At 38.2% G+C, this 26,548-nt stretch overlaps 5 protein-coding genes across 9 annotated transcripts; 3 read left to right on the plus strand and 2 right to left on the minus strand.

The window, feature by feature from the left end:
- Positions 1-52: 52 nt before the first annotated feature.
- LOC105194986 (THAP domain-containing protein 1) lies at positions 53-2,010 on the plus strand. 2 transcript variants are annotated; one of them, XM_026135597.2, is made up of 5 exons: positions 53-377; positions 782-944; positions 1,010-1,082; positions 1,244-1,360; positions 1,718-2,010. In XM_026135597.2, exons 1-5 carry the CDS (start codon positions 274-276, stop codon positions 1,732-1,734), a joined length of 474 nt encoding a protein of 157 aa, XP_025991382.1. In that variant the 5' UTR covers positions 53-273; the 3' UTR covers positions 1,735-2,010. The 2 variants fall into 2 exon arrangements, with proteins under 2 accessions (XP_025991382.1, XP_011158448.1); XM_011160146.3 differs by having other exon boundaries at positions 1,244-1,531; positions 1,718-1,884.
- Positions 1,742-6,397, plus strand: LOC105194987 (uncharacterized protein CG4449). 4 transcript variants are annotated; one of them, XM_011160150.3, is made up of 7 exons: positions 1,742-1,871; positions 3,450-3,547; positions 3,693-3,735; positions 3,840-4,083; positions 5,028-5,207; positions 5,441-5,585; positions 5,647-6,371. In XM_011160150.3, exons 2-7 carry the CDS (start codon positions 3,478-3,480, stop codon positions 5,934-5,936), a joined length of 972 nt encoding a protein of 323 aa, XP_011158452.1. In that variant the 5' UTR covers positions 1,742-1,871; positions 3,450-3,477; the 3' UTR covers positions 5,937-6,371. The 4 variants fall into 4 exon arrangements, with proteins under 4 accessions (XP_011158452.1, XP_039301787.1, XP_011158454.1 ...); XM_039445853.1 differs by lacking the exon at positions 1,742-1,871 and adding an exon at positions 2,291-3,036; XM_011160152.3 differs by lacking the exon at positions 1,742-1,871 and adding an exon at positions 2,291-3,036 and having other exon boundaries at positions 3,840-4,020.
- A 260-nt stretch (positions 6,398-6,657) lies between these two features.
- LOC105194985 (V-type proton ATPase subunit E) lies at positions 6,658-9,192 on the minus strand. The gene is made up of 5 exons (XM_011160145.3): positions 8,987-9,192; positions 8,221-8,396; positions 7,858-8,026; positions 7,577-7,760; positions 6,658-7,436 (listed from the first exon to the last, which is right to left on the minus strand). The coding sequence occupies exons 1-5, from the start codon at positions 9,017-9,019 to the stop codon at positions 7,318-7,320; spliced, it is 681 nt and encodes a 226-aa protein (XP_011158447.1). The 5' UTR covers positions 9,020-9,192; the 3' UTR covers positions 6,658-7,317.
- Positions 9,193-9,311: 119 nt separating this feature from the next.
- LOC105194983 (parafibromin) lies at positions 9,312-12,807 on the plus strand. Its single transcript, XM_011160144.3, has 4 exons — positions 9,312-9,578; positions 10,601-11,868; positions 12,143-12,284; positions 12,500-12,807. Exons 1-4 carry the CDS (start codon positions 9,448-9,450, stop codon positions 12,534-12,536), a joined length of 1,578 nt encoding a protein of 525 aa, XP_011158446.1. The 5' UTR covers positions 9,312-9,447; the 3' UTR covers positions 12,537-12,807.
- Positions 12,808-13,647: 840 nt separating this feature from the next.
- Positions 13,648-25,954, minus strand: LOC105194982 (doublesex- and mab-3-related transcription factor A2-like). Its single transcript, XM_011160143.3, has 3 exons — positions 17,858-25,954; positions 14,448-14,702; positions 13,648-14,348 (listed from the first exon to the last, which is right to left on the minus strand). The coding sequence occupies exons 1-3, from the start codon at positions 18,068-18,070 to the stop codon at positions 13,668-13,670; spliced, it is 1,149 nt and encodes a 382-aa protein (XP_011158445.1). The 5' UTR covers positions 18,071-25,954; the 3' UTR covers positions 13,648-13,667.
- Positions 25,955-26,548: the final 594 nt, after the last annotated feature.

Here is a 26,548-nt window from a genome sequence, read left to right on the forward strand (position 1 = left end):
GAATATATATAATGTTCTTCTCTAAATGGTCCATTGGACACAAGAATGTATATGGACGGAGCATTAGCAGCCTATTTCAGAGAAGAGGTTAACGATTGGCTGTAAAAGGATCAAAACAGAGAGGACTTGCTTTTTTTGTCGAACATCTGTACGGTTTATCTTTTTACCTTTTCCTTTCACGTTGAAGAAAAAGAGAAAAGATAAACCGGACAAAAAGTTAAAAGGAAAAAAAACGTGTAAAATAAGTTTGCATTATAACAATACCATTAAAAAATGAGTTATTGCATCGTATTTGGTTGTAATAATCGCGTCGCAAAAAAGAATCATGAACAATTAGAAAACGAAAGAGCTAAAAATAAAAAGTTTTCGTTCCACGTGTAAGTAAATTTAAAATTTAGATTATAATAATTCTATTTTTATTAGTTAATGCATAATGACATTTAGTGTACGTGGAGGTGGTGTTACTGTAATAATTCGTTGTAAGATGTCTACAATATACATGGCTCTTTTTTTATCATTTTCATTATAAAAAAAGAGCCATGTATATTGTAGTACTGAAATTTTTTAGACATGTCTTAGAAATATTTTAACTGAAATAAAACATTTCTAAAACATTGTTGATTATAATCCTCTGAATATAATAAATTTAAATATTATTTCTGAAGTACTTTATATTTAAAGTACATCAGAAATATTTAAATTTATTATATAAATATTTAATAATTAAATCTTACATTGGTTTTTATGTTCTTTATTATAGAAATAATACATTTTTTTCTAGATTTCCACAGAACATTGAAAAAAGAAACAAGTGGCTTGAAGCGATAAATTTAAAAAATTATACTCCACCAAAAACATCTGCTGTTTGTTCTGCACATTTCAGAGAAGATGATTATGAACCAGGACTTTTGTGTCGCAAATTGAAAAAAGATGCTATTCCAAATGTATGTGTAATGAATAATAAGTTTAACTTATATACCATAATATTCTAAATAATAATTTATTATAGTTACTTAAAGAAGAATCAACAGAATATCAGGAAACAGAATCTGTTATAGAAAATATAGAACATTATACAGTTGGTTAGTATTGTAAATATCTTAATGTAATTTAGATAGATTATTACATTTTTTGACTTGTGTTTATTTGTATGTGTTATTCTACAATATTTCCTACAGCATATAAGTTATATTCTTATTTATTTTATATTAATATAAATTATGTAAAATTTATATTATTTTAGACACTAGCAATGAAAGAAATGAAGAAAGAATGGAAACGATATCCAGTACAATGGCAGATCGTTCAACCAGCATCTCTCCTTCGAGAATATTTAACTCGCCAACAAAAGTCCACTTACGTAAGGTTCACGCTCGTGAAAAGGCGATTATCAAGCGACAATTAGCTATTGCTCAGTATAAAAGAAATAAATTACGAAAGAAAATTGAGTCTTTTAAGAATCTTATTAAAGAATTACGTAAAGAGAAGCTTAATATGACAGCAGACGATTTACTAAAAATTTTATATGAAGGTATGAGAGAACTAATCAGATATATTATAAAAGAAACAATTTATCTTGTGTACGTTAATTTTGGAAATTGTCTATTTAATAAACAATATTAACTCTAAACAAAAACTTAATTTATGATGGCTTATCTTTAAATATAACATTTTACAAAATTTAGTATATAATTTTAATACTAATACTAATTTTCAGAGTTGATTGGTGTATAAGGCTAATGATATCAATGCTTACACATTTTGGATCCTAGTCATGCGTTAAAGGTGGTATGAAACTTTTGGTTACACAAAATAACTCTGTGGAGATGATAATAAAGTGCAATGGAACATTTCAAGGAATTGTTCAAGTTGTAAGAAGCAAAAGGATTACATTTAACTAACAAACTTAAAACTACATAGAATATTATATGAAATCAAAATAAAAGTTAAGTTAATAAGGCGTCGAGTAAATACATAAATTATAAATACATTTTAATTATATAAAGACAATGTTACTACAATTGTTCTACAACTATTAGATTTATATTTATTTTTACTATTATTATTAATTATTATTAATACTTTTAAATTATTTTTTTATTTACATAAGTTATATAAAATAAAACAATTTTATATGTAAGTACAGCATTAATAAATTTGTTTTTCTTTTTTTTGAGTTTTGTATTAGTTTAAATTATAGTGGTTCTCATTTCTAACTTTCAATAACATTCTAGAATTCAATTTTTTTTAAACATTTTTTTGCAGATTCTAAAACTTGTAAACCAACTTGGAAAAATAATAGAAAATGCTATCCATTACTTGTTATTATTTAAAAAATGTAAATTATGTAATTGCTCAAGTGTGAAGATGATACAAGATTTTTAAGATAAACCATTTTCAAAATTCTTTGAATAATTGATTAAGAATCGCCGAGTAAAATACAACCTTCATATAATAATAACTTTACCGAGCTAATCTTGGAAATTAATTTCTCATAACTTCTAAGAGGGATATAAACCATGCTCATTCGGATTTTACCGCTACCGCTGATGTTACACCTGCGTCCTGACGGCGTCATTATGGACGCAGGTAACCCTAGTGTACGGCGATTTTGACAGTCATACGAAAAAGATCGGGATAGTCCTTTTTAATCATTTCTCTGATGAAACCTTTAGGGCCTATCCAAATAGTGTAATCTTTATGCATAAGAAAATTGATTGGTAGATTATACACGTATTAATGGACCAATCAATTTCCTTATGGATGGTTATGCAGCAGTTATACAAGTTTGTTTGGATAGATCTTTAACGTCTTTTTTTTTGGATTCTTCGAGAATATCGGATTTTTATTTCTATATTATTTGAAGTTTAGAGTAGCGGATGCATGTTGCAACTTTCGTTGTATTTTTGCAACATAGCAGACAGCTGGTTTAAGTTAGGTTAAAGTTAACCATTTAAAGTTTTCATTCTGTTTATACTCCGCATACGCTACGAAGCTGCAGGAATTAACTCGAACAAGAACTTTAAATTGTGAAGTGTGAGTGTTGAGTTCGTATTAAACTAAAACATTTATTTTAATGTTATGATTGTCAAGTGATGAACAATAAAATCGACATTCTTTAAATTTTAGAATTTGGAAAAGGAATACACTGTTTCTTTTTATGTTACACATTGGACTGTGTTTGGAAACATTATTTCGATTATCTCGTGTTATTATTTCATCTTTTATTCGTGTTCACCAAATATTAAATAAGAATTAAAATGATATATGGGGCACCTGAGTAATATTTTTAAACATAGCCCTCATTGCTTACAACATTTAACTTTGAAGTCATATTGGATAAATAATACAATTATACATTATTTTGAAATTTTTACGAGAATGAACATTTTATCGCCTTTGTAACATAATATGATACAAGTTGTAATAAATTGTGTTATTTATTTTAGGTAACTCTGCGTTGCAAAAATATTCATAATGAATAATGTAGCAGATACTTCTTCAGACGAAGATGATCCATATACAAATTCTGTTGCTCTTTTAAGAGGTATAATACTTGTTTTATTTATAATAATTGTAACTTAATTATGTAAACCAATGGAAATATAAAAATAAAAGCAGTATCAATGTATTTTCATGTTTAGTTCAAAGTTTAAGTAATTCGTATAATCGAATACAATATTTTGTTTTAGCATTAAAAAAACGACGCTTTGAGACACTTTCTTCTGATGACAGGTATGTATTATGCAAATTGTGATTATTATTTAAAACATTGTATGAATTATGAAATATTAAAATTTTAATTTTGCATAAAAAGTATTTAAAGTTATTTTTTTCAGCATTGAGCAGCAAATGAACAATGAAGAGATAAATAGTAAAGAGATAAATGGTAAAGAGGTGAACAGTAAAGAGATAAACAGCAAAGAAATAAATGGTAAAGAAATAAATGATGAAGACATACTCACACACATGTGTATTGAAGAAATAAGTTACAAAGGCATGCAAACGCGAAGCAGTATGGTAAGACGTAGAAAGAATCGCAAGATTCCTACCAAAGCTAATAGTAGGCGAACTAGGGGAAGGGTAATAATTTTTTTATTATTTTTTATATATAGAAATAGATGTATAGATATATTATTTATCTTGAAAACTGAGATCAAATTTTGATCATTATTTTTATTAGGACTCCTAAAAAAGTAAGTTATATTGTTTTCAAGATAAATGTTACGTATATTGTGTATGTACAATGTATATTGATATTTAAGGGGGGGGGGGACGGTCATGTAAAAATCGATTTTTTTTATTGCATATATAGGTACTAAAACTTTTCAAATTTTAAGTTTTCATATTGGAGATCGACATTTTAATGATCCTACAGACAAGTTTATATGTGCGCGTTCAATAGATAGTCACGTGCGTTTCAAACGTTTGAACGCGTTTTTTAAAATGGCATGCAGTATAACTAAAAAAATATTTGATCAATATAGCTGAGACGGTGCATGTTTATTTTTCACTAAATTCTCCATCTGAAGTGCCTATAAAACTTGCAAGAATAACTATCCAAACTATTTTTTTCACATAATAAAAATGAAAATTTTATTATGTGAAAATTTGAACTGCGAAAATTCAACTTTTTTTTCAAAATTGCGTAGAATTTTTTTTTAATACTTTTTACTATCGGATTTAGGCACTTTAGGTGTGTAATTTTATTTAAAAACACAGATTTGTTTGATTTTTAATTTCAAGATGAGATAAAAAAATACTGTATTGCACGCCATTTGACCCCCTTGAAAACATGGAGAGCTAGCGTCATTACGCCGCCATATTTGAACTAATTTGGTTAAAAAATTTTTTTTTACATCTACGAATTATAAGAAATATGTGAGAAAAATTATGGACAGTTCATTAAAAGTCTTGTGCCGCAAAAAAATTTATGAAATTCAGCTTTTTTTGGCTGATTATATGACCTTCCCCCCTTAATTCAAGAGAAGATAGTTTCAACATATAATTTTATGTTAATGTTTCAGCGTTTGCCTATTAATTTAGAGTATAGTGAAGTCGAGGAAATAACAGGACAAATACCTGTAACATCTAAGGATATAATCGCATTATCAGATGATGATCCATACAACGAAGATGATAACTATGAGATAAATGTAAAAGTGTACTGGAGATCAAACAGACTTGATCGTTTAACTATGCATAGAGTACGTAGTCAATTGTTAAGCCTTATCTGTGATGCTTAAGAATTGGCCAATTGCATTTGAACAATTCGGCTAATTAATGTGATTTGTCAATTCTTTCTCTCTCCGAGATCTCAAACTGATTTGGTGGACCCAAGGCTTTAGCTAATAACGTAGCAAATTGCACAGTTTCATACAATTATTTTTATCATTTATTCGATACACGTATTTATGAAAATAACTTTCTCTTATTACAGCATGATAGTTTTAAAAAAATTTTCCAACATTATGCTGATTTGGAAAAAGTCTCTGTGAATGAAGTCCTAATTATGAAGGGGGATAAAATTATTAATCACACGGATACTCCTGCATCACTTAAACTTTCCATTATAGATATACTTGGTTGGTATAAATGACTCATTAGTTTTATAACAATAATGTAATGCTTACTTTATACTTGCAGATGGTGGGATAGTCAATCCAGGTATGAATACATTATCCAAAGATGAGAGCAACGACGAAAATATATGTACTATTAAAGTGCAAACAGCGAACAAGAAACAGTCTTTGACTATCCCACTTAAAAAGGATGAACAATTTAAAGTGCTAATCGCTAATTGCGCTAAGGAACTTGGCGTGACGGAAAATAATCTGAAGCTTTACTTTGATGGGGAACAAATTAGTCCAACTGATACTCCCGAGTCTTTAGATCTTGAAGATGAAGCATGTATCGATCTTCATATTTCTATGTAAAATGTAATGAAATTTTATTTGTATACCTTATTTTATAGATTGTATTCATTTTAAATTATAAATATATCATTACTTGTACATGGCTTCCAAAACTTGTAACTTAAACTGATAGCAGAGAACTAGACGTAAGCGCTTAAACGATATTCTGATATTATTTAGTTAAACCTGTTAAGGTAATATATTAATATTACTCATCTTGTCTCTCCTTATTAGATGGGATATCCAACACATTTCTTACGTCTTTACATTCTTCACTGCCTTACCCTACGTCACATTACGTTACATTACATTACGTCAGATTAGAGCACTTATGTCTCGGTCTCTGCAATCGGCCTTAGATTACATGTAATAAGAGAAGGTTTTAAACAGAATGTACTGTTGTATTATTTTTTTTAAGTGTTAATCATGTAAGTTAATAAAGTTATACTTAAATCACTTGCCGAAGTGTACTTGTAAAAAGATGTATAAATACGAATAAGTTTTTTTGAAAAATTGCATTTATGATAGAATTATTAACAACTAATTTTAAAGAAATTTTTAAATTTTTTATTCATGCTGCAAATTTTTTTTTTTTTTCCCTAACAAAGAACGTAATATTTACTACCGATAGTTTTATTATTAATCATATACAAGAATTATCTGTTTGTTTTAAGCTAATAATTATTTGCTTCTGTGCTTGCAGTGTGCAATCTTAAATTACATTAATTGAAACGTTATTATGGTATCAGATCTTAATTCCTCAAAAAGATATTTTTACAACAACGAATCATATATTTATATATGTTGTGATACAATATTATACATAATGTACATAACATACTGATATGCTCTATAAGTATATAAATGTATTATATACATATAAAGCGCGCTCAATATTTCTGTTTATTACGATTCTGCACAATATATTGACTGTACTACATTCAATTGCAATTGCTATTCTTTTTTTAACATAAGCAGTCAAGAACATTAGTTATTAATTATACATTTCATCCGCGTTAACATTCCTAACCTGAGAAAGTACACTTTGTCTCGTTTTTGAACACCAATTTTAACGGCAATTTTAAGTTTACATCAAATATATTAACATATGAAGTATTTGATCGCTATACACTATGTTCATGGTTGCCTGTCAAAAGGAAAGAAGATAGAATAAATGACGACAAACTAAAAAGGAAGTTTGTGGAGAATAATGTACAGTTTGCTTGCAACGATAAATATTGCACGGTAATTTATCAGATACTTTCATTGAAAATATTAGGCTTGAGTCTCGCGACAAAAGGCGTTTCGTATGTTAATTTTATTCTATATAATACATGACAATGCAACAGTAATTTGCTGTTAAAAGGAATGTTTTGGAGAGTCAATTGCCGAGAAAATTAGCTTAATCGTTAAATTTGCGATTTGCATTCTGTCCGAACAGCGCGGAACGAATCTCTGGTATCAATTGTTGCGCTATCAGCTCTAATCTGGTCTCCAAAGTATTGCTAATCTTTATGCGCCCTGTGAAACAAAAATGATTTTGTATACAATACTAATTAAGCAATATAATGCAAAATATATAATTATTTCGCAAAAATAAAATTATCATTTAGATCACTATAAATTTATGTGATTAGAAAAGATTTTGATGATATAATTACCTCTGGATGCTAATAATTCCACGCCTCCACAACTTTCGGTGGGTAAGAAATTATCGGTATCAATCTTCAGGGTAACATCTTTCTTAGTTTTTTGTTTATATTGCTGCTGAACACTGTCAATAATGGATTCTACGAGAGGTAAGTCGACTTGACGAACGCGAAGAGTAATGTTTGACTCTGTTAGCTGTAAAAATAAAAATTATGTTATAGAAACAATTATGCAGGATCAACAAGTGATAAATATAACATAATAATAGAGCAATTAGAATACAAAATATTACTTGATAAAGTCCTTGGATGATCAGCAGCTGAAGAACTTCTTTGTATCGTGTAGAATTATGAGTTACTTCACTTAATCTCTTTCTAGCATCATCAAGAACGTTGCGTACATGATCTTCCCGTACTTTCAGAGCCTTTAATCGTGCTTGGTTAAGCATGTTTGAAGATTGTCTACAAATCAATAAAAATAAATCAGTTAATAAAATTATAAATACAAACAATTTACTAAACATTTTTACAATTTTTACAATTAAATAACATTAAATCTTAAAGTTCTAAAATTATTGTGATAACTTTTTCAGTAGTTTATATATATTATATATAAAATATATATTATATATAATAAAATAATTTTTCATACATACATCTTCTTTTGCAGTTCAACTTGTTTTTCCTTCTTCTCATAATACTCCATGATCTTGAGACGTTGCTGTTGCACCAGGCGTCCCTTCTCAATATTAAATTCTTCTTCTGCCTTGGCATCTATTTCCTCCGCCTTTTCATTGGCCTCCTGTTCTATAAAGGCCATCATATGCTTGATCTGTAATCATATAATTTCTTATCTTTAGAGAAGCCTTTTAGAACAATAAACTCTAATAATCAACTATTTAAATCTCAATACTTGTAAATAATACTTCTTTTTATTTAAAGAATGTATAACAAGTTACATAAAAAATATATGTTCTCCAGATCATGCCTTAGACCTTCAACCATTTAAAGTTTTAAATGTTTAAACATTAATTCTATAGTAAAGCGTATACATTAATGAGCGATTAAAGTAATCCGACAAAACATCAGCCGCTGTCCAAGTTTCGCAAGTGGTTGTTTATTCAATTTTACCTAATTACTTAAGACGTGCGTGGATTCTCGTTCCATTTGGCTCTTGACAGCAGTCATGATTTGGAACAGTTTCGAGAATGAAATTCGAGATGCGAGAAATTCGCGTGACAAACAATCCCCTCGAGAGGAATGTTTGGCCAAATTAGCAGCGTTTTAGCGCAACGATAAACAATCGTAAAGATATTAATAGCACGAGAGCACCAACGCTCAGCTCGAAAGAAGCGAGCTTGGGGAAGGAAGAACACTTCTTTCGCGGAAGGACGCATCGCAAGATGCCCTTTCCTCGCTTACCTGCTTCTGAACGTCCGCGTCGCTGAGAGCCATGGTGTCGTCCGATCTGTTTTCTTCCCTGGAGGATACACGGAAGGCTCGGAGGAGCTCGGGATCACGAGACGCAGTGCAGAGGAGTCGTCAACGCCTACAACGATCAGCACATCCGATCGTCGGCGTAACGTCGGTCATATGACCTAAAGTGTGACTCGAGGTGCGTTCCGAAATGCACTCGGCGTGCGACGTCCGCGACGTCATGCGCACGCGCCTCTATGTCGATCGTTCGGTCGCGTCGTTGCGTAGCCGCCCTGAGGTTGTTTGCGCCGTTTGCGCGTCGCGGCGAACGTAATGCCCTCTAGTGCTCTCGCACTGCTCCGATTGCTCCGAGCAGTCTGCTCGCAGCCACTCGCAGCCCTCTAGTGCCGATCGGTCGGATCAGTTTTGTGTTGAGTTTTGTGTCATTTGTGTCAAGTTTTGTGATCATGGCGGACCCGTTGAGTCTGTTGCGGCAATATAATGTTAATAAAAAGGAGATAATCGAACGTGAGAACCAGATTATATTCGGTGAATTCTCCTGGCCGAAGAACGTCAAGACCAATTATCTGACCTACGGGTAAGCGAGCGTCAGAAGCGGCGTCTCACGAATTGTTCCGCGCGGTCGCAATCTGCTCGAGTACCATCTTTCGAAGCGTGAGCAGGAGAAAGAGAGAGAGAGAAAGAGCGAGATACGGTATACGAGGCACGAGGGCCTGAAAGGGCTGATAAGTAAACAAGCGTTCGAGATGTAATTAAATGTTTCTGCGAAGCGAGTAAATGTCGGGATTAGTGGAAAACGTGTTAGAAATCTTGACCACGTGCCTTGTGAGAGAGAGAGAAAATTTTTCTCTTCTAAACACTCTTCAATTTTTCTAAGGAACTTGCAGAATTTATTTGCTAGAATTTGTATCGTTTTACAATATTCGCCTTCTCTCTGTACTCTTAAACAAAATTTAATTTCTTTTTCTAGCTAGCTTTAGATTGATTCTCAAACTTGTCTGATTCGCATGTTTCTTAAATTATTTTTCTTTTATTTGCAAATTTGTAGGCTCACGCTTACTCTGAAAGAATAAGAAGTACAAGAGTAAAATTTCCTTAGAAAGATTTCCTGGAGTATAAGATTGTTGTTATTTAAATTCAGAATGAACATTTCTTTTATTTAAAGAAATATGTGAAGGTTGTAGTATAATAGATATTAATAATTTAACATATAGGTTATCTCCATATGTAACATGGTGGCTAGGGCTTCATGTAATTTTTGGTAATTTTGGGACCTAATCCTTTAAAGTTTTTATCGTATAAGGAACTGGCATAATAAATGGAGGGAACAGAATAAGTAGTTGTTCAATATATTGAATAAAGGAAGCATACAAAACGTTTCTTATCCAATATGTTAAACTGTTTCTTATTCTTTGTTTCCTATTCCATTTATTATACACAATCCTTAATCCAAATTTCACGTAATACAAAATTGTTTAGGTACTTAACTGTGTTACGTGGGAATTACCTGTATCTTTTATATTTTTCATCAAATGTAAAAGAACTCTTTGAGAGAGAGAGAGAAAGACCCTTACATTTCTTTCTACTTTTTCATTTTAGATCTGGAAAGGAAGGCACAGCCAAGGAATACTATACTCTCGAATGTCTTTTATTCCTGCTCAAACATGTTCAGCTCACACATCCAGTATATGTGCGACAGGCAGCCGCAGAAAATATCCCGGTGGTGCGTCGGCCCGACAGAAAAGATTTGCTGGCCTATCTCAATGGCGAGACTGCCACGTCAGCCGCCATAGATAAATCGGCGCCGTTGGAAATTCCGACTCAGGTAAAACGCGCCGCCGAGGATGGCTTGGAAAGCGGTTCGTCGAAGAAACCCCGTTTTGAGGAGACCCACGTGCAAAAGGTGAAGGAACAACTAGCCGCGCGTCTGGATGCTCCTAAAGAGGCCTCGGTCACTGTCGACAATATCAAATCTCTCTCGGAGGCGATGTCAGTAGAAAAGATCGCCGCGATCAAGGCGAAACGTCTGGCGAAGAAGCGCACCACCATCAAAGAGGACGACATTGGCATAGGCTCGGACTTGCGTGTAATCCTTGATATGGATGTAGACGATACAAAGGACATCGTGTCCCGCGAGCGCCAATGGCGGACACGTGCCACCATCTTGCAGAGCAGTGGCAAGATCTTTGCAAAGAATATCTTTGCGATTCTACAAAGTATTAAAGCGCGCGAAGAAGGTAGGCAAAAAGGCCCGGCCGTGCCAACGCCTATGGTGACACCGCGCTCGACGCCAATGCGACCACTGCCGCAACCGGCTGTCTACAATCGTTACGATCAGGAACGTTTCATCCGACAGAAGGAGGAAACGGAAGGTTTCAAGATCGACACTATGGGCACGTATCATGGAATGACGCTAAAGTCCGTGACTGAGGGCACGAATCCCGCCGTGAGGAAGCCCCCGACCAATCCGTCCATTACGCCAACTTCCGGTTTACTGCCGACTTCCGCTGCTAAATTAACGCCTCAGCAAGCTGCACAGAACAAGCGACCAAGTCGAACGCCTATTATCATTATCCCCAGCGCCAACACGTCTCTCATTACTATGTACAATGCCAAGGACATTCTCCAGGATTTAAAGTACATCAGCAATGAGGATAAACGAGCGCAGGGTTGCAAGCGAGAAAATGAGGTGCTTCTTCAACGGCGCAAGGAAGGCGGTCTGACTGTACCTTACCGGGTTGTCGATAATCCACAAAAGCTCACCAATGCCGATTGGGAGAGAGTCGTTGCTGTATTCGTCATGGGACCAGCATGGCAATTCAAGGGCTGGCCATTCGATGGCAATCCAGTGGAAATCTTTTCGAAAAGTAAGAATAAATCTAAAAATACTGGTTTTCGCATATATGATTATTTTGCCACTTTATTCTATCTTTTAGATTTTTCCCATTTTGTGCAAATAGTGTGCTGTAATAAAATAATTGCATCAGATTTTATTACGCTGTAAAGATTATATTTATTACTATTACTGTCTTTACTCTTCTCAGAAAAAGAAAAATACAATTTGCATCAAATTTATTTGTATTTTGCGACTTGTATTGTATTTTGAATGTGTAAGCAATCGTTCTTTTTTTTTCATTTCAGTATGTGCATTTCACTTGAAATATGATGAGATGAGACTGGACACGAATGTAGCGCGATGGGCCGTCACGGTAATCGAATTAAGTCGGACAAAAAGGCATTTGGATAGAGCAGCTTTAATGATATTTTGGGAACATCTCGATAAGTGAGTACCTTATTAATTTAATTTATTATCACTTACACACACGTATCTCTCTAATAGTCTTATTTCTGAAATTAAACCGATCAATTAATTTTTTTATTTAATTTAACTCCAATTTGTTTACAATTCTCATTATTTTATGAATACATATATAATTTTTTTAAATGTATTAATTAACATACTTTCAATAATGATCAAAATAAATTTTATCTTTACAGACATATGATCAAGAACAAACCACATCTTCGCTTCTGAAATTCCAAAGCCATTCAAATTGCAGAAATTGTAATATACCAATCGTGTGGCGTTCTATGCCTCCATCGATTGAAAAATCTTATGAAAAGATATAGGACCATGAGGCTTTTCGGCGATGGTGTTGCGACACTGATTACATGCGGATAAAGGTATCCGTGATAAGCGATGTGATGTGTGATGACTGGACTGTTGTCACATTACGTTAGATGCGTTTACATTTTATTGTTGCTTGCACGAATAAAATACTAAAAAAAAAAAATTTCAAATTATACTTTCATTTATTGAAAAATTATTGTTGTAATTCTGATAAGCCCTAAATTCAAACTGCGCGTTTAGAGCTAAATGCGACCGTCTGGCCCTTGAGCTTTGTCAAGGATCGAGCAGAATACGAACACGAGAAAAAAAATTTCAAGTGCCAACGCGAGGGTTTGCCTCGTTCAATTTTTCAGGCAAACGAGGCAAGAGGATTACATTTCGACGATCGATAGCGGTGTTAAGTTTCTTTGCGCGTGCTTTGTAATTCGAGACGCGATGCCACGGATCTTCCCGAGGGAGAAAAGATGGGGCGAGGATTCGCGGGAAGATTCGGTCTGTTTTCTCTGCTACTAAAACCAAAGCCAAAGTAAATCGCTCGCGGCGCGACTTCGGCTGCGGTACGATTGACCAGTCGGCGTTGTTTGTACGGTGGTGGATCGAATATTTCTAACTAGATTACCAGCGCCCTATTACTTCGACAAATACGACGGATTTATCTCGATATTCTCGCGCTGTGATGCTGCCTTCCCTCCCCGAACAACCGTCACTCGGGAGAGGCATTCGCGCGTTTCTTTTCAATTACTCCATATTTTCTTGCGCGGAAAATCGAATAATACTGTTCCTCCTTTTCGCACAAAGATCTCAAGACCAGTTAATAAAATTGTAACAATGTATCTAGGACATATAAATAATGTAATTATATCTCAATTAAAACAAATTTTCTATATAGATGAAGAAGATTGAGATTTCAACCCGCACATATTTTTTCTTCGGCTTCACGACTTTTTATTTAAGAGAATTATTATCTAGGGACTATTCTGTGTTCTACCGGGATAAATATCTGTACAGTTAGCTGTACCTTCTGAAAAATTATATTCAGGTGAATTTGTAGTTGCACTGTGTGCAATTAGGCTGTACACAAGGGATGCTCGGTAGTACGGCGGGGGGCAGATGATGCAGTATGCCTGCCGATCTGGCGGCCGACAGTCGATCCGCCGCCACTTGGGCACACATGTGCGCATCTCGCAGTTGCTGTTGCATGCCGGAGGTAAAGTAATTATTGTAGCGAAAATTCAAAGCGACGGTCTCCTGATCAGCCGCCGTCTTCGCGATCGGCAGATCGCTTCCCTTGGCAAACGGTTCAGTCGGCACAATGTTCAGTAGGCAATAACCCGCGTCGCCATAGACGTTCCTGGATAGACTGGTATAGATCGGCGCCAGCATCGCGCCGGGAATCGGTTGTTGCTGTTGTTCCCCCGAGCCACTATCGACGATCGTCTGCGGTGGCCGGAAAGCCGAGGACGCGTGGCCGATACTCGACATCGCTGGCTCGGCGATGCCTAGACTGTCGCTCGCAAAGTACTCGATTGCCTTGAGCAGATCTTGACCGCAACGTTGCAGCACCAGTTGTAGGACTGACAGCTTGGTGTTTGGAAATAGGCGGGCTAGAGTCTCCACGGAGGTCTGAGATACCAGGGTGGTTTCTCTGGCGCTCTCCAGCTTGCCGGCGTCGAAGAGAAGACTTCTGGATCTCGAAGAGGTGTCCTGAGAGCTGTCCTGATAGCGAAAAAAGAATACCTTCAATTAATACTAGATCTGATTTAACATCATTTTATTTCTTTTTTTTTTTATTTTGCGATGCTGTTTTGTACGTACGGAACAGATTTGAACTCGAGTGGGTAAAGAATCGTTGGTTGACACGCGTGAAGGATCCTTTGAATCCTCGGAAGTTCCGTCGAGTTTCTTCGCGGCGGCAGTCGCATCTTCATTATGTTCCGTCGATTTCGGCTCCGTCACGGACATTCCGAAGATCTTGCCCGGCGGAAGTCGATCGAGCTTCTGTCCGGTGGCCACCTTTGCCATTTTAAGAGCAATAGCGTCTTCGGCTGCCTGCTGTCTCTTCAAAGCAACCTTGCCGAAAATAATGTCTTAATCCATTTCCAAGGGAAATTTGAAATTTAAATTCTTCCGACCTGCTTATCCAAAATTCAATAAATTTTAACGAAGAAAATTTCGCGAATTTTGTCTGTTTCTGTTAAAGACAGAAAAGGGTAGTACAAATCGCAGAAGAGGAACAGCAATAGAGACTATATTATTACATAAATAATGTATATATGTTTACAGATAAACTTCAAAAATACACGAATGTAACAGAAAATATCCCAATATAGAAAATATTTCTCTGTAGATGCTAAAAATAGCTAATTAAATATTAAATACACTAATATATGAATAATGTATAAACGTACGGATAAACTTTAAAAATACATAAATGTAACAGAAAATATTCCAATAAAATATTACTCTCTTTCTCTCTCTCTCTCTCTCTCTCTTGCTCGAGGTGTTAGAAATATATGAATAATTTAAAGTCATAAAATTATGGAGACTAGAACGAGCAAAAATACGGTCGTTATATCGATTCGCAGTTCCATCAAGCTATAATTAATATAGCGAAACACACGTCTTATATAAAGATCCTTATACATAGCGCATAGCAATCGAATCGTGATGGATCATGACTGCGCTCGACTTATAAATGGACCCGTCGCTTATGTATGGACCGCATTTACCGCGCTGTTATTCCAAGCTGGACCACCCGCAATAATCTTTCACGTCGCCGCGCTGCTGCTGATGCGGCGCGACGCGCGGCGCGGTGGCCGGGAGAATCTACTAGGCCACAGCCGCCTTCTCCATCCCATTTTCTCGTCGATCTCCGTTCGATCACCGTGGTCCGAAAGAGATAACTATCCGATTTCACTCGGGGCGGGTCAATATATCGCCATGTGTTCCTCTCTCCTCCGCTTGTTACAAAAGCATTCGCTACAAAGTCTTATTTAGGGAAATACGCCGCGATGAATCATACGAGTCGCAATATTAATGGCGCACGCAGCACGATTAATATATTGCGACTTATATTTAACGATGACCACGTGTACTGGACGTTTTTATCGAAGAAGAAAATTTATTTCATTTGCATCGTAACGAATAACGAATGTCAACCTCTTAACTCTCCCTCCATACAGCGCAGCACATTGTAGAGAAAGCATCGCAAAATGTTGCTGCAATGTTTCAACGATATTGCAGCAACGGTAAAATGTCCGCTTCGGAAATAATAATACGTAACGTTGCTACAATATTGCTGAAACATTGTAGCAATATTTTGCAACGCTATTGTTATTCCGTGTTGCGAGGGTCTGTACGGCGGCGTAGAAGCTTTAGCGAGCTTAGCCGCGTATTCCGTATATATATATATACGTGCGTGCGTGTATTTATAGACTTAAATAATTCCGATAATATTTCTCCGAGTGACATTACTTCCGGTAGCGTTAATTATCGAGTGGATTAACCGAGTTTGCGCGCGCGCGCGCGAAAGTTTCCGCGGTTACACGCGGTGCACCGGCAATTATTGCCGGATGGTCGGTCACGGACGCGTGTTTTGTTTGATCGCAACCACCCGTGTGAGTTTCTCGCTCTGTGGCTCTGTCCGACTATTTTCGTTCGAAGATACAGGGGGTAGACGCGAACGGCGAGCGTTTAAACGCCGCTCGGCCGCTCGCTTACCGCATCGAAAGTCTCGCCGCAAACAAAGTATCGAGTGTCATAATGCCTATGCAAACAGAAATGAAACGCTATACCCCGAGCGTTAATGGATTTAATTTATCTCGCCCTCCCGCTGTTCCTGTCTCTCCTCCCGTCCGAGGACGAGGGTCGGAGTCGCGAGAGATGCGTTATGCATGTTGCGCTGCTCGAATTCGACGGATCCGGTTTGGCAATTACACGTTTCACGTTAGGGGCAAATCAATTTTTCATGATTGAAAAAAGAGCGAGGGACCAATTCGAATCGGCGGCAATAAATAATAATGATAAGACCCTCTTGACTCTCTAGCGTTGCATATTTGCAACGTTCACTTTTTTGTGTAATGTAGATCTAAAAATGTATCAGTGTGAATTTGGAATCTGTACAGTTTGGTTATACTTGAAAATTGACAATGGAAGAGCAGCATTGATCATTAAAATATATCAGCAAAGTGGCTGGGTGTACAGAAAATCAAAATAAAACAATAAATCGGCACACTGAAATAATGCTGTAATATGAATTAAAAGGTAGTTTGATTTAATTAAACGTCGATTCACGGGCTGTCACTAAATACATGTAGTTGATTCAACTAAATTCGATTCATTCAATTGTGTTATTTTTTTTATTGTCTTTAGTTTTAATCTTTTTGTTTCATTAATACTGTTACTGCATTACTGTTACTAACAAAATTTTTCAATTAGACTGACGCTATTGATTCAACAGTATTTTTTTTCTCTCTACGGATTCTTCACTTGAAAGATAGTAGATTTTGAGTAAAGTCATAAAAAAGAAAAAAATATTTTTAATGACTAGTAAAACGATGTGGTCTTCAAAGGATTGTTGAAACATTGTATCGCGTTCAAAATGCACGGTAATTAATTAAGAGCAGTCTGAAATTTTGCGTTTCCTTTCCTATACATTTGTACATTACCTTTCCGCAAAACATTGAAATATGTTTGGATCAGCGAACTAAACTGCTCGCTGATAAACATATTTATTTCATTCTATTTTGCGAAAGAGAAAGAGGGGAAACTCCAGGTTCTACAATACTTTCATTGAAGGGTCGCAGGGCGCGCGACGATAACGAGCTCCGATCGGGCGTCCCTTTAAATACCGAAGGGTGAACCGTGCGAAATAAAAGCTATCGAAGGCGCGTTAATCACGCTTAATTGCGCGTGCAGCGAATTGACATTTTTCTTTCACATTTTCCCTGTGTTATCCACGCTCGGCTCAGAGCGCGGAGATAACGCGCTCGCGTATACTAAATTAGTGATGGCGTGAACAGGGGGCAAGATCCATGACATTTACATTCGCAAATGATTTGACATTTCGGATCGCGTCGTTCGTAGCTTTCTAATATTACACGGCGTAGCGCGCAAAGAGACTCGTAAAACGATACGAGCGATGCTATAAGTCTCCGATAAAATCGAGAGCGATAATAAATCGAAGAGAGAAAAGTAATGAAAATGAAGAAAGGATCACGGCTTACCTGCGCGGCCATCACTCGCTGCCGTTCGGCGATCAGGGAGCATTTCGGGCACAGGCATTCCCGATAACGACACTCTCGCTTGTGACCCCGTAGCCACGAGATGAGGCCGTGGTTCCGGCAACGGGCGCACTTTGGCCTCCGCTGTTTCCCATCCGTTCCCTCGTTGTTTTCGTTGTTCTCCGACCGGGTTTTGCCCTTGCCGCCACGTAGCATGGTGGTAGTGGCCAGTAGAAGCGTCCCACACGCCGCGGCCGCACGAAATCAGAGTCGATTGTTTTTTTCCTTTTTCTCCTATTTACTCAGCCGTCCATATCGCTCCGCACGAATCTCGTTGTAGAATCGTTGTAAAGAAAAGAGGATTCAGCAATTGTCCTGTTTATTTACTCGCGCACGTCTCCGCCGATCGCTCGAGAAGAACTTGAGCAGCGAACATCCGTGCGTTGCGATTTTTAATTCCTTCCAAATGCACGTGAGGTTCCTTTCTTTTTTTTTCTTCTTAATAAACCGGTACGTTGAAAATTGATACTTGAGTTGACAATTATAAAAATAATAAATATTTATTATACTGATATAATTATTAGGATATAATTGTGCAACGAGATACCAACGGAAGACTTTGACAGTCTTCGAGAGCGAGAGATTGGCACGTGGTAAGATATTGAGCGCGCGCGAGTTGTTGGCGATTGTTAATTCGGAACTGCGCGAAAAGCGAAAAGCGAAAAGAGAAGCAGAGCGCGTTCGGAGCGTTCTAATCGCCGCGGCCGGCGGGATCTCTCGTTTCTTCCGGCTTGGCGACGACGGTCCGGTTCGATTGGCCGCGGAGCGGCGGATGTACGGGACGTTTAGGCTCTTCCGCGCGATTCCGCGGCATCCCCGGTGCGGAGGAGGGTCGAGAAGACAAACAGCGGCTGGACCACCCTTCCTCGGCGATTGGTTCCGTCGTGTTTGCTCTTGTCGCCACTCCTACCGCGAGACGAGGAACCAGAGGAACCTCGCGTCGCGGAGGGTATTGCGGATACCCGTGTATCGTGGATACTCACTGGCGTATGATTTTATCTCATTTTTCAGCGTTACATCGCCTCGCCGCGACACGCGACGCCGCGAATCAAGCGGTGGATTAATGGCTCGTGTGAATAAAAGTCAAGCAAACGCCCAACGTCAACACGCAGATAGAAGCAATTTTCGAAAAGTCGAAAAAGTTTCTCCTTCTCTATCTATCTCTTCTCTATGTATTTTATCTTCAATTTCTCATTATATTTTTAGAAGATCAGATCGATTAAGACGTACGAGAAATAAATTAATTCGTTGCAGGAAGATTAATCAAAATATTTCATTCCTATTTTTCAGATTTAGATTTTTTCAAAATTTCTATCGACAAAATTAAAATAACAAAGAAATCAGAGTAAATTGCAAGCCATTATGCAAGAAACGTCCAATCCACAAAATTATACTTTTCAAACTATTGTAATCAGTGGTTTGTACATTTTTCTACATTAAACGAAAAAGATTCAAGCCTAAAATATGTGAGCAATTTTGCTCAATGTTGAACTAATAAATGTAAAAATAATAATTTTACGTCGCACAATTGTGTCGAATTCGCGAGTTTTTCGCAGGAGTCAAGTGACGAGGACGTGAGCAGGAGAATTCGATGAAAACGAGCGAGTTGCCAAGAATCAAGATCATTTAATTCTCACGAGTACAGATTCGTAGCTGATTAACGATTCTTCGGTTGATAATGAATGAGCAAATTTGTCGCAATAACAAGCCTATTTACCTCAGCGTGTATTGGTCGCTTATTTAAATAGATAATTAGACACCCTTTGCGCCATTCTCTACGTGCACTCTCGCAATAATTGTGTGGAACGTGTGTATTTAGCGTGTATAGAGAGTGGGAACGCGCGTTTTTTCTTCTTCGCCTCATTCTCGCACGTGTCCTGAACGCGTGAAGGAACTTTTCACACCACCGAACGCTTGCCCGTTTGCGGTTCAGCGGAAACCTTTCGGACCGTTGGATTCTAATCTCAATGACGTCGCGAGATTGATAGGAAAAAAGTTTAAGATCCGCCACGGATGTAATCTTAAAGTAGAATAAATGTGACACTTGGAGTTTTAATTGAGCATTTCGATCAATGATTAAATAGTTTTGGATCACACAGTGATGTCTGACGGGAGAAATACAAATGCAATGATCTAGATCTCTCCTCGATTTGCGATTTAAACAATTATACAATCGCGATTCTGGCAAGACAGCTTAAATATTTTTATTTTCGTAAGAAAATTTAAATAATAGATTTTTCAAAATAAAATTCTTACTTAATAAATACAATAGAAATTTGTGTCATCTTAATCGCGTCACTCAGTTCAGCAGCAGCAGCAGCAACAGCAGTAGCAGCAGCAGCAGCAGCATCATCAGCAGCAGCTTTCAGGTCCGAAAGGTTTCGAATAATCTCTGCTTAAATCATCAAGATTCGTTCCACACGCGATTTTCCTCTATAATCATTCGTGTTTCTATTACTTTTATACATTTATTCGCACGTCTCGGTTTTACATCGGGCAAGCAATTTGCTATAAAGCGTTGTATGCCGTTTCGTCGTGTGATTAACGAAGATCAAGAAAAGTTGCTTTAACAAATAATTAATTACTTATAGCAAGCTTAAGTCTAAGCAAATGTGCGTCGAGGCGAATTCGTACTTCTGAATGTGTCTAATTGCTGCGCGAATTTATATCCTCTTGCGTCCATGTACTTCGCGATACGATGGAAGATTTAATGCGTATAAAATTAATTCAAGAACCTTTATACATAAAAATGTCGAATAGATACGATTTGTATTAAAAGCGAAAAGCAACGTCTCGTTCGAGAAAGTTGAATTGAAATTTAAATACGCGTCTATACGTGATATACGATTGATAAAAAGCCATGGACAATACGAATTTCCCTCGACGAACGTAACGCAAGTTAGCAGCAAGAACGACCGCTTAAAATTAGCGATACTTTTGTACAAGGAGAGCTCGTTGCATTTAAAAGCACATGTCAAACACTCACCGCCTCACTCGCCACGGATTCACAATCTCGGATTCGATATCTCCCTTTCCTTCCTATTTCTCTCGCTCTTTTTTTTTTTTTGTTGGTTGATATGATTCATTGATACTAGAGAGACTATAAAAAGGGTGGAGCGGACAGTGTTCCCTGCTCTGATTGGTTCTACCATTTTTCGGATTATTTTCGCCATTTGTATATGTGTAAGTGTATGTCATTTGCGTATTCGTGTTTGTATCTCCGTCATTCGTCATTTACTCTGGACATTCCGCTGTTACCCTAAAAATTACCCTAAAAATGGCAGACTTCTGGTGAATCCGCTCCACTCTCCTTACCATCTCTCTAATTGATATGGTCCGTCGTAAGTTACTTGACTACTTTGTCGTCGTTACTTTGTTATTTGTGCGAAGAGAATTTAGGAGGAGTCCGTGCCTGCAAACGACGGCAGAAAATGCGCAACGCACTTGTCGAACGACGCTTCGGGCCGGAATTTTTTTTTTTTTTTTATTTCATTTGGAAGTACGTATTTAACTATCACGCTGATAATGGAGGAGACCTTTCGCAATTTGTCTTTGGAATACGCTAAACGCTGATATCGCGTCAGATAATAAGGGATCATATAAATAAAATGGAGCAAATATTTTTTCTTATAAATTTGCCGCCCTTTATTACAAGCAACCTTAAGATATAAAGCAAATATTTTTTTTTATTTACTAAAAGCAAAAATTGAAAGATTTACTTTTACCTTTGCTACTAAGAGCAATCGCTCCGCTTTTTTTATTGATATGACCCAAGCGATAATTATTGTACATATATAATATTAATAAAATTAATATATATACAGCGATCGAAATCATTATTTACAGAACAATAATTTTTCATGACAACATTTACAATAATAATTAACGAGGATCAATGGTGTAACGGTAATAAAAAGTCGCTGCAACGACTCGCAGCTTTTTCGGCGTTTACCGTATTCGAGATACCGTACCGCAAAACTCCCCGATAACGCAGCATCAGATTCGATATCGTTGAAATCGCATTGCGTCAACGAAAGCGTTTTAATATCACTCGAGATCCTTATACTTCGGCTACTGTCGCAATCGCGATGCGTTGTGTTTCGTTTCGTTACCTGATGCTTGTCGTGTGTCTATATATATGTATATATGTGTGTGTGTGTCGTGTGTGTATTTATACCGGCTTTCGACGGATCACACTTCGTCATTATCCTCGTTACCTCGTTATAACAAGAGAATTCCTAATCTCGATGTACGTGGCATTTTATAATGCTTCAATCGCTTCTCACGCGAGAGAACTTTCGGCTGAATTATATAACACAGTCCTTGCTGCGAAGAGGTGCGAGACGTTTTTCGAGAAAATACAAAAGTTTCCAATAAATTGATTGAATTTTTTGTTCGTGCTAGCACGTACCGACAATTCCGCTCGATTTCGGCGATTCGATCACGACGAAATCCGCACGACGCGACGCGGCGATGGTAACGTAACGAACGTACGTTAATAAAAAAATGACAATGAAAAGTCTCGCGGAGACGCGAAAAGCCACCCTTGCGCGCGTACGTGTGCATCCTCCCTGTCGTAACACCAATTGGCCCCAAAAATTAAGAGGATACCGTGTCCGTGTTTAAATATACGTTTATTCGCTCCTCATAGACATACCCTTCCCTTCTCCTTGCCATCTTTTTTCGAAGCTCAATTTTGTAATACCTCTATCTCGACGAGATTCTGTTGAATCTGAATCTATTCTGTGTACCTACACGCAGAGTGTGCCGGACGATTTACGCTGGACCACGAATGCTTCGACGAAGGTTCGTTGATCGATCTGTCTTTAGAGGAAGTTTCGATCGGCAGCTGCGCCTTTTGCCTTCTGGCAACGTTCCATCATCGCGAGTTAATTGCCCGAGCAGTTTATCCGACATACATATTTTACTACTCGTTCCTTTTTTTCCTCCAAATGCAAACGCCCAATTTTTTCAGGTATCATATTTTTTAAATACATTCGTCGATCGTCGCGATCGCGTCTTCGTTAAAGAGAAATCGACCTTGCGTTAGTCGCGAGAGTCCAGGAATCGGAAGAGAAGACACTCTGTGCACATATACAATCTACCTACTTGGTTCACATAAATCTACATCGGTCCATTCCTTTCCGTTCTCTCTGTCCTTCTCACTCTTCTTCTAATATTAAAACGCGAGAAAACTGCAAGAAAGTGGTTGGACTCGATAAGATAAACCGTCGCGTTCCCTTAGACCTACGTACGTACATTTCGAAACAGCGATACGCTAGTCTACGTTTCCTCCACCTTGATTTCCCTCAACCAGCAGATAAAACAATTCAATTTCAACAGCTAAGCGTAACCATTAGAAAACGACGCTTTTTCGCACTTTTCCTATATAAAGCCGACAGTACGTACGTGTAGACCTTTGTGCCGAAGTCTGCGCGATATACATTTGTGTAATTGATGTAGTGTGTGCTTCTTTGTGTGCGCGTGTACGTGTATGTATGATGTATGTGTGTGTGTGTGTGTGTGTGTGTGTGTGTGTGTTCCTATTTAATATATATAATATATCCTATTCTACTAACTGGTACTCCCTATAATTACGGGATAATACTACGTGTGGCTCGTAATCGATCGACCAATTTGATAACAAGTGATTTAGAAAGTAGCGGCGCGCGAATGCGCTCTTCTCCCCCCTTTTTTTTCTTTTCACCGCATCGCGTCTCGTTGGAATCGAGAAGAGCATACGCCCCCCGCAATAAACCACCTCCGACTAATAATCCTCTAATAATAATAATAATAATAATAATAGTAATAATAATAATAGTAATAGGTACGTATGTATACACTTTGGTATCGGGATATATCTCTGAATATAGAAAATCTTATATACAATTTACACTTAGGAATGTTCTCTCTCTCTCAGGCGGATTATTAACGATCATTATTAAACACGTTACACGCTACGTTTAAATACGGCATATATTATAATTTAATAAACAAGGTCCTCGTAAAAAAGGGTTGCGCCGTAAGGTCGGCGCGAGGGACTGCCGTTCCTTTCTGTCGTCGGGACGGGGGGGGAAGGGCTGAACGTCAGCGTAAGCTGGACGTATCCTCCTTTCCCTTGATGTACGCGCAAAAAATTAAAGAGCGTTCTTCCGAACACGGCAAACGTTAGAAACGCGTCGCGTGAGTTTTCGGGGATGAAGGATTGGCGTATTCGGGCGAGAGACGGTCAGAACGTGAGGGGGACTGAGGACACCGTTTACCGTGTTCGGCTTAGCGGCTGCGAAAACGTGCTGCCGTGTACGACGACAATGACGATAATTACCTAGATGAAGCGAAGTGAAGCACGCCTAACAATCGTAGTAGCCGAGTAATACACAACTACGTATAAGTGGTATACAACGTATACACGCGAGGACGACCTCGTTTCAGCGCGCCGTAGGATAATATCAACGAGACGACATCCGGTTCGGTTCGTTAAGCTATCGATCGACAGAAGGGAATGGAATCCGTCCCTTAAAGCTGGTTTGTCGTTCTCTTTTTTTTTTCTCCGCCAGGAAAAACGCGGAGCCGTGAGTCCGGAATGCAGACGAGCAGCGTCGTCGTAGGTCCGGAGGAATGAAAATCAGACGAGTCAAGAAACGGAGTACGGGAGCGCGGGAATTTCACTTCCGCGAGATCGAGCGGCCCGAACTTTAAGGGCAGCCCGATCGAGCGATTCTCCGCGAAGGAATTCGTAATATCACGCGGAACAATTTTCCGTCCCTCGATTCGGCCTTCTCCTTCTCTCTTTTATTTTTTATTTTTTATTTCTTCCCTCCTGCCTCCGGGAGCGAGAAACGCGGGACGTCAGTTGTTGGCGCGGATCAATTGTCGAGTGATTTTACGTGTGATTCGTTGGATAATATCCCGAGTCCCTCTTCGACGGATATGTAGAGCAACGAAACGGCATTTCGCATATAACGCGGGCGGCCGTCAGCTAGGAATGACCGGCAGATCCGGTATTAATATCGACATATCTGGCCCTTTTATTGACAGTTTTTATTATTTTCCGGTGAGAAAGTGACTCGCGAACCTAGGTCCCTTTTTTTCTTTTTCCTTAATAAGCCGTTCGATCGATTCGAACTTACCTCTGCGATCGCTAAAATCGTATTTTTACATATCAAAAATAAACTGCAATTATTCTTAATTTTTCTAATTGAGTTTGATAGTCTGAACGGCACTGATCGATGTCCGCGATAATATACGTAGTTGATGACCTTTCTCTGAATGGCCATTTCTAGCCCCAGCTCGCCTCGATGATCGCTGTAATTGATGGCATTCACGTTGCCAACAACTGACGCTCCGGCCTGATTAGGGATGTATTGTCGACTTGTTCAAAGGATGATCTTCAATTTCGAGTTGCAGCGCCGATTAGCTACCTCACGTCATACTACGCGTCCATTTCTCTCTCTCTCTCTCTCTCTCTCTCTCTCTCTCGCGGCTGTATTTATAGCGGGATTGCGAGTAGAAATGATTTGTACGGATGATAAGTAAAGCGATGTAAACGGAGCAACCGGATGAGAAAATCCTTCAATGGGATATGCCCTTATTATTCCAAGTGAGAGAGAGAGAGAGAGAGAGAGAGTACAAGAGTACAAGAGTGTAGAGTACAAGAGTGTAGAAAACAGAAAGAGAGGGATGAAACGCGCGTGAATAATCCGAAATTTCAATATTCGAGTTCGGAATATTCCATATGTGCTGGACGAGTTTTCCCCGGGGCCGGGGGAAGAGGAAGGAATATTATTGCGAGGACGAGGATATGTGTGTTAGTTGGATGGAGCTCGATTTAGGTCCTTGATGAGCGTGTGCATATTATTCGATACACTCCCGGGACACTCTACCCATCTCGAGTGCCGACGGCTATAAATACGGCCCTTCACACGGAGCCAGTAGTCGAGACGCGTTCAAGTGCAGGCGGCGGACCATCATCGTCATTATCAACATCATCGTTAGCGCGACGTGTGTGTTAATACATCGATCGTATCGACGCGACGCGACACACCGACTAGGTGGTGACAACGTCGACGTCGACGTCGACGTCGACGGCGACGGCGACGACGAACGGCGACGACGAACGGCGACGGCGTCGCGACGCGGCCCCGAGGAACGGAGGAAGAAGAGGCTCCGATCTTCTCTGATATATCCGCGCGTAAAACGGAATGACAGGGGAAGTCGCGAGAACACGTGTCACGAGGAACGCACTACGGGATACGGATACGGACGTTCAACGATGCGATGCCGCAACAGGGAAGTAGGCGAGGGAAGTGGAAACGTATAACGATATAATTACGCCGCTAATTGTCTATGTTCGTCCGAGATTTCCCGTGGTCAACGTCTAAAAAACACTTCGGGTCTAATCTTTCCCATTTGGAAAAAACATTAAAAACGCTGCGTCGATATTATGGAAAACGTGTGCCGTAATCACATGTACAATTACAATCTCGTAATCTCCCGCGATGCGCCTGTCAACAAATCCACGTGTACGTGTGTGTCTTGTGTAAAAATTTTCACGCTCAATGATATAAATTAATACAACTCGCGTGTTTACCTGTTTCTCTGCGTACGTGTGTTGTGTCTTGCTGCTCGTTTATA

This window comes from Solenopsis invicta, chromosome 2 (genome assembly GCF_016802725.1).
Source record: "Solenopsis invicta isolate M01_SB chromosome 2, UNIL_Sinv_3.0, whole genome shotgun sequence".
In the NCBI taxonomy this organism is placed as follows: domain Eukaryota; kingdom Metazoa; phylum Arthropoda; class Insecta; order Hymenoptera; family Formicidae; genus Solenopsis; species Solenopsis invicta.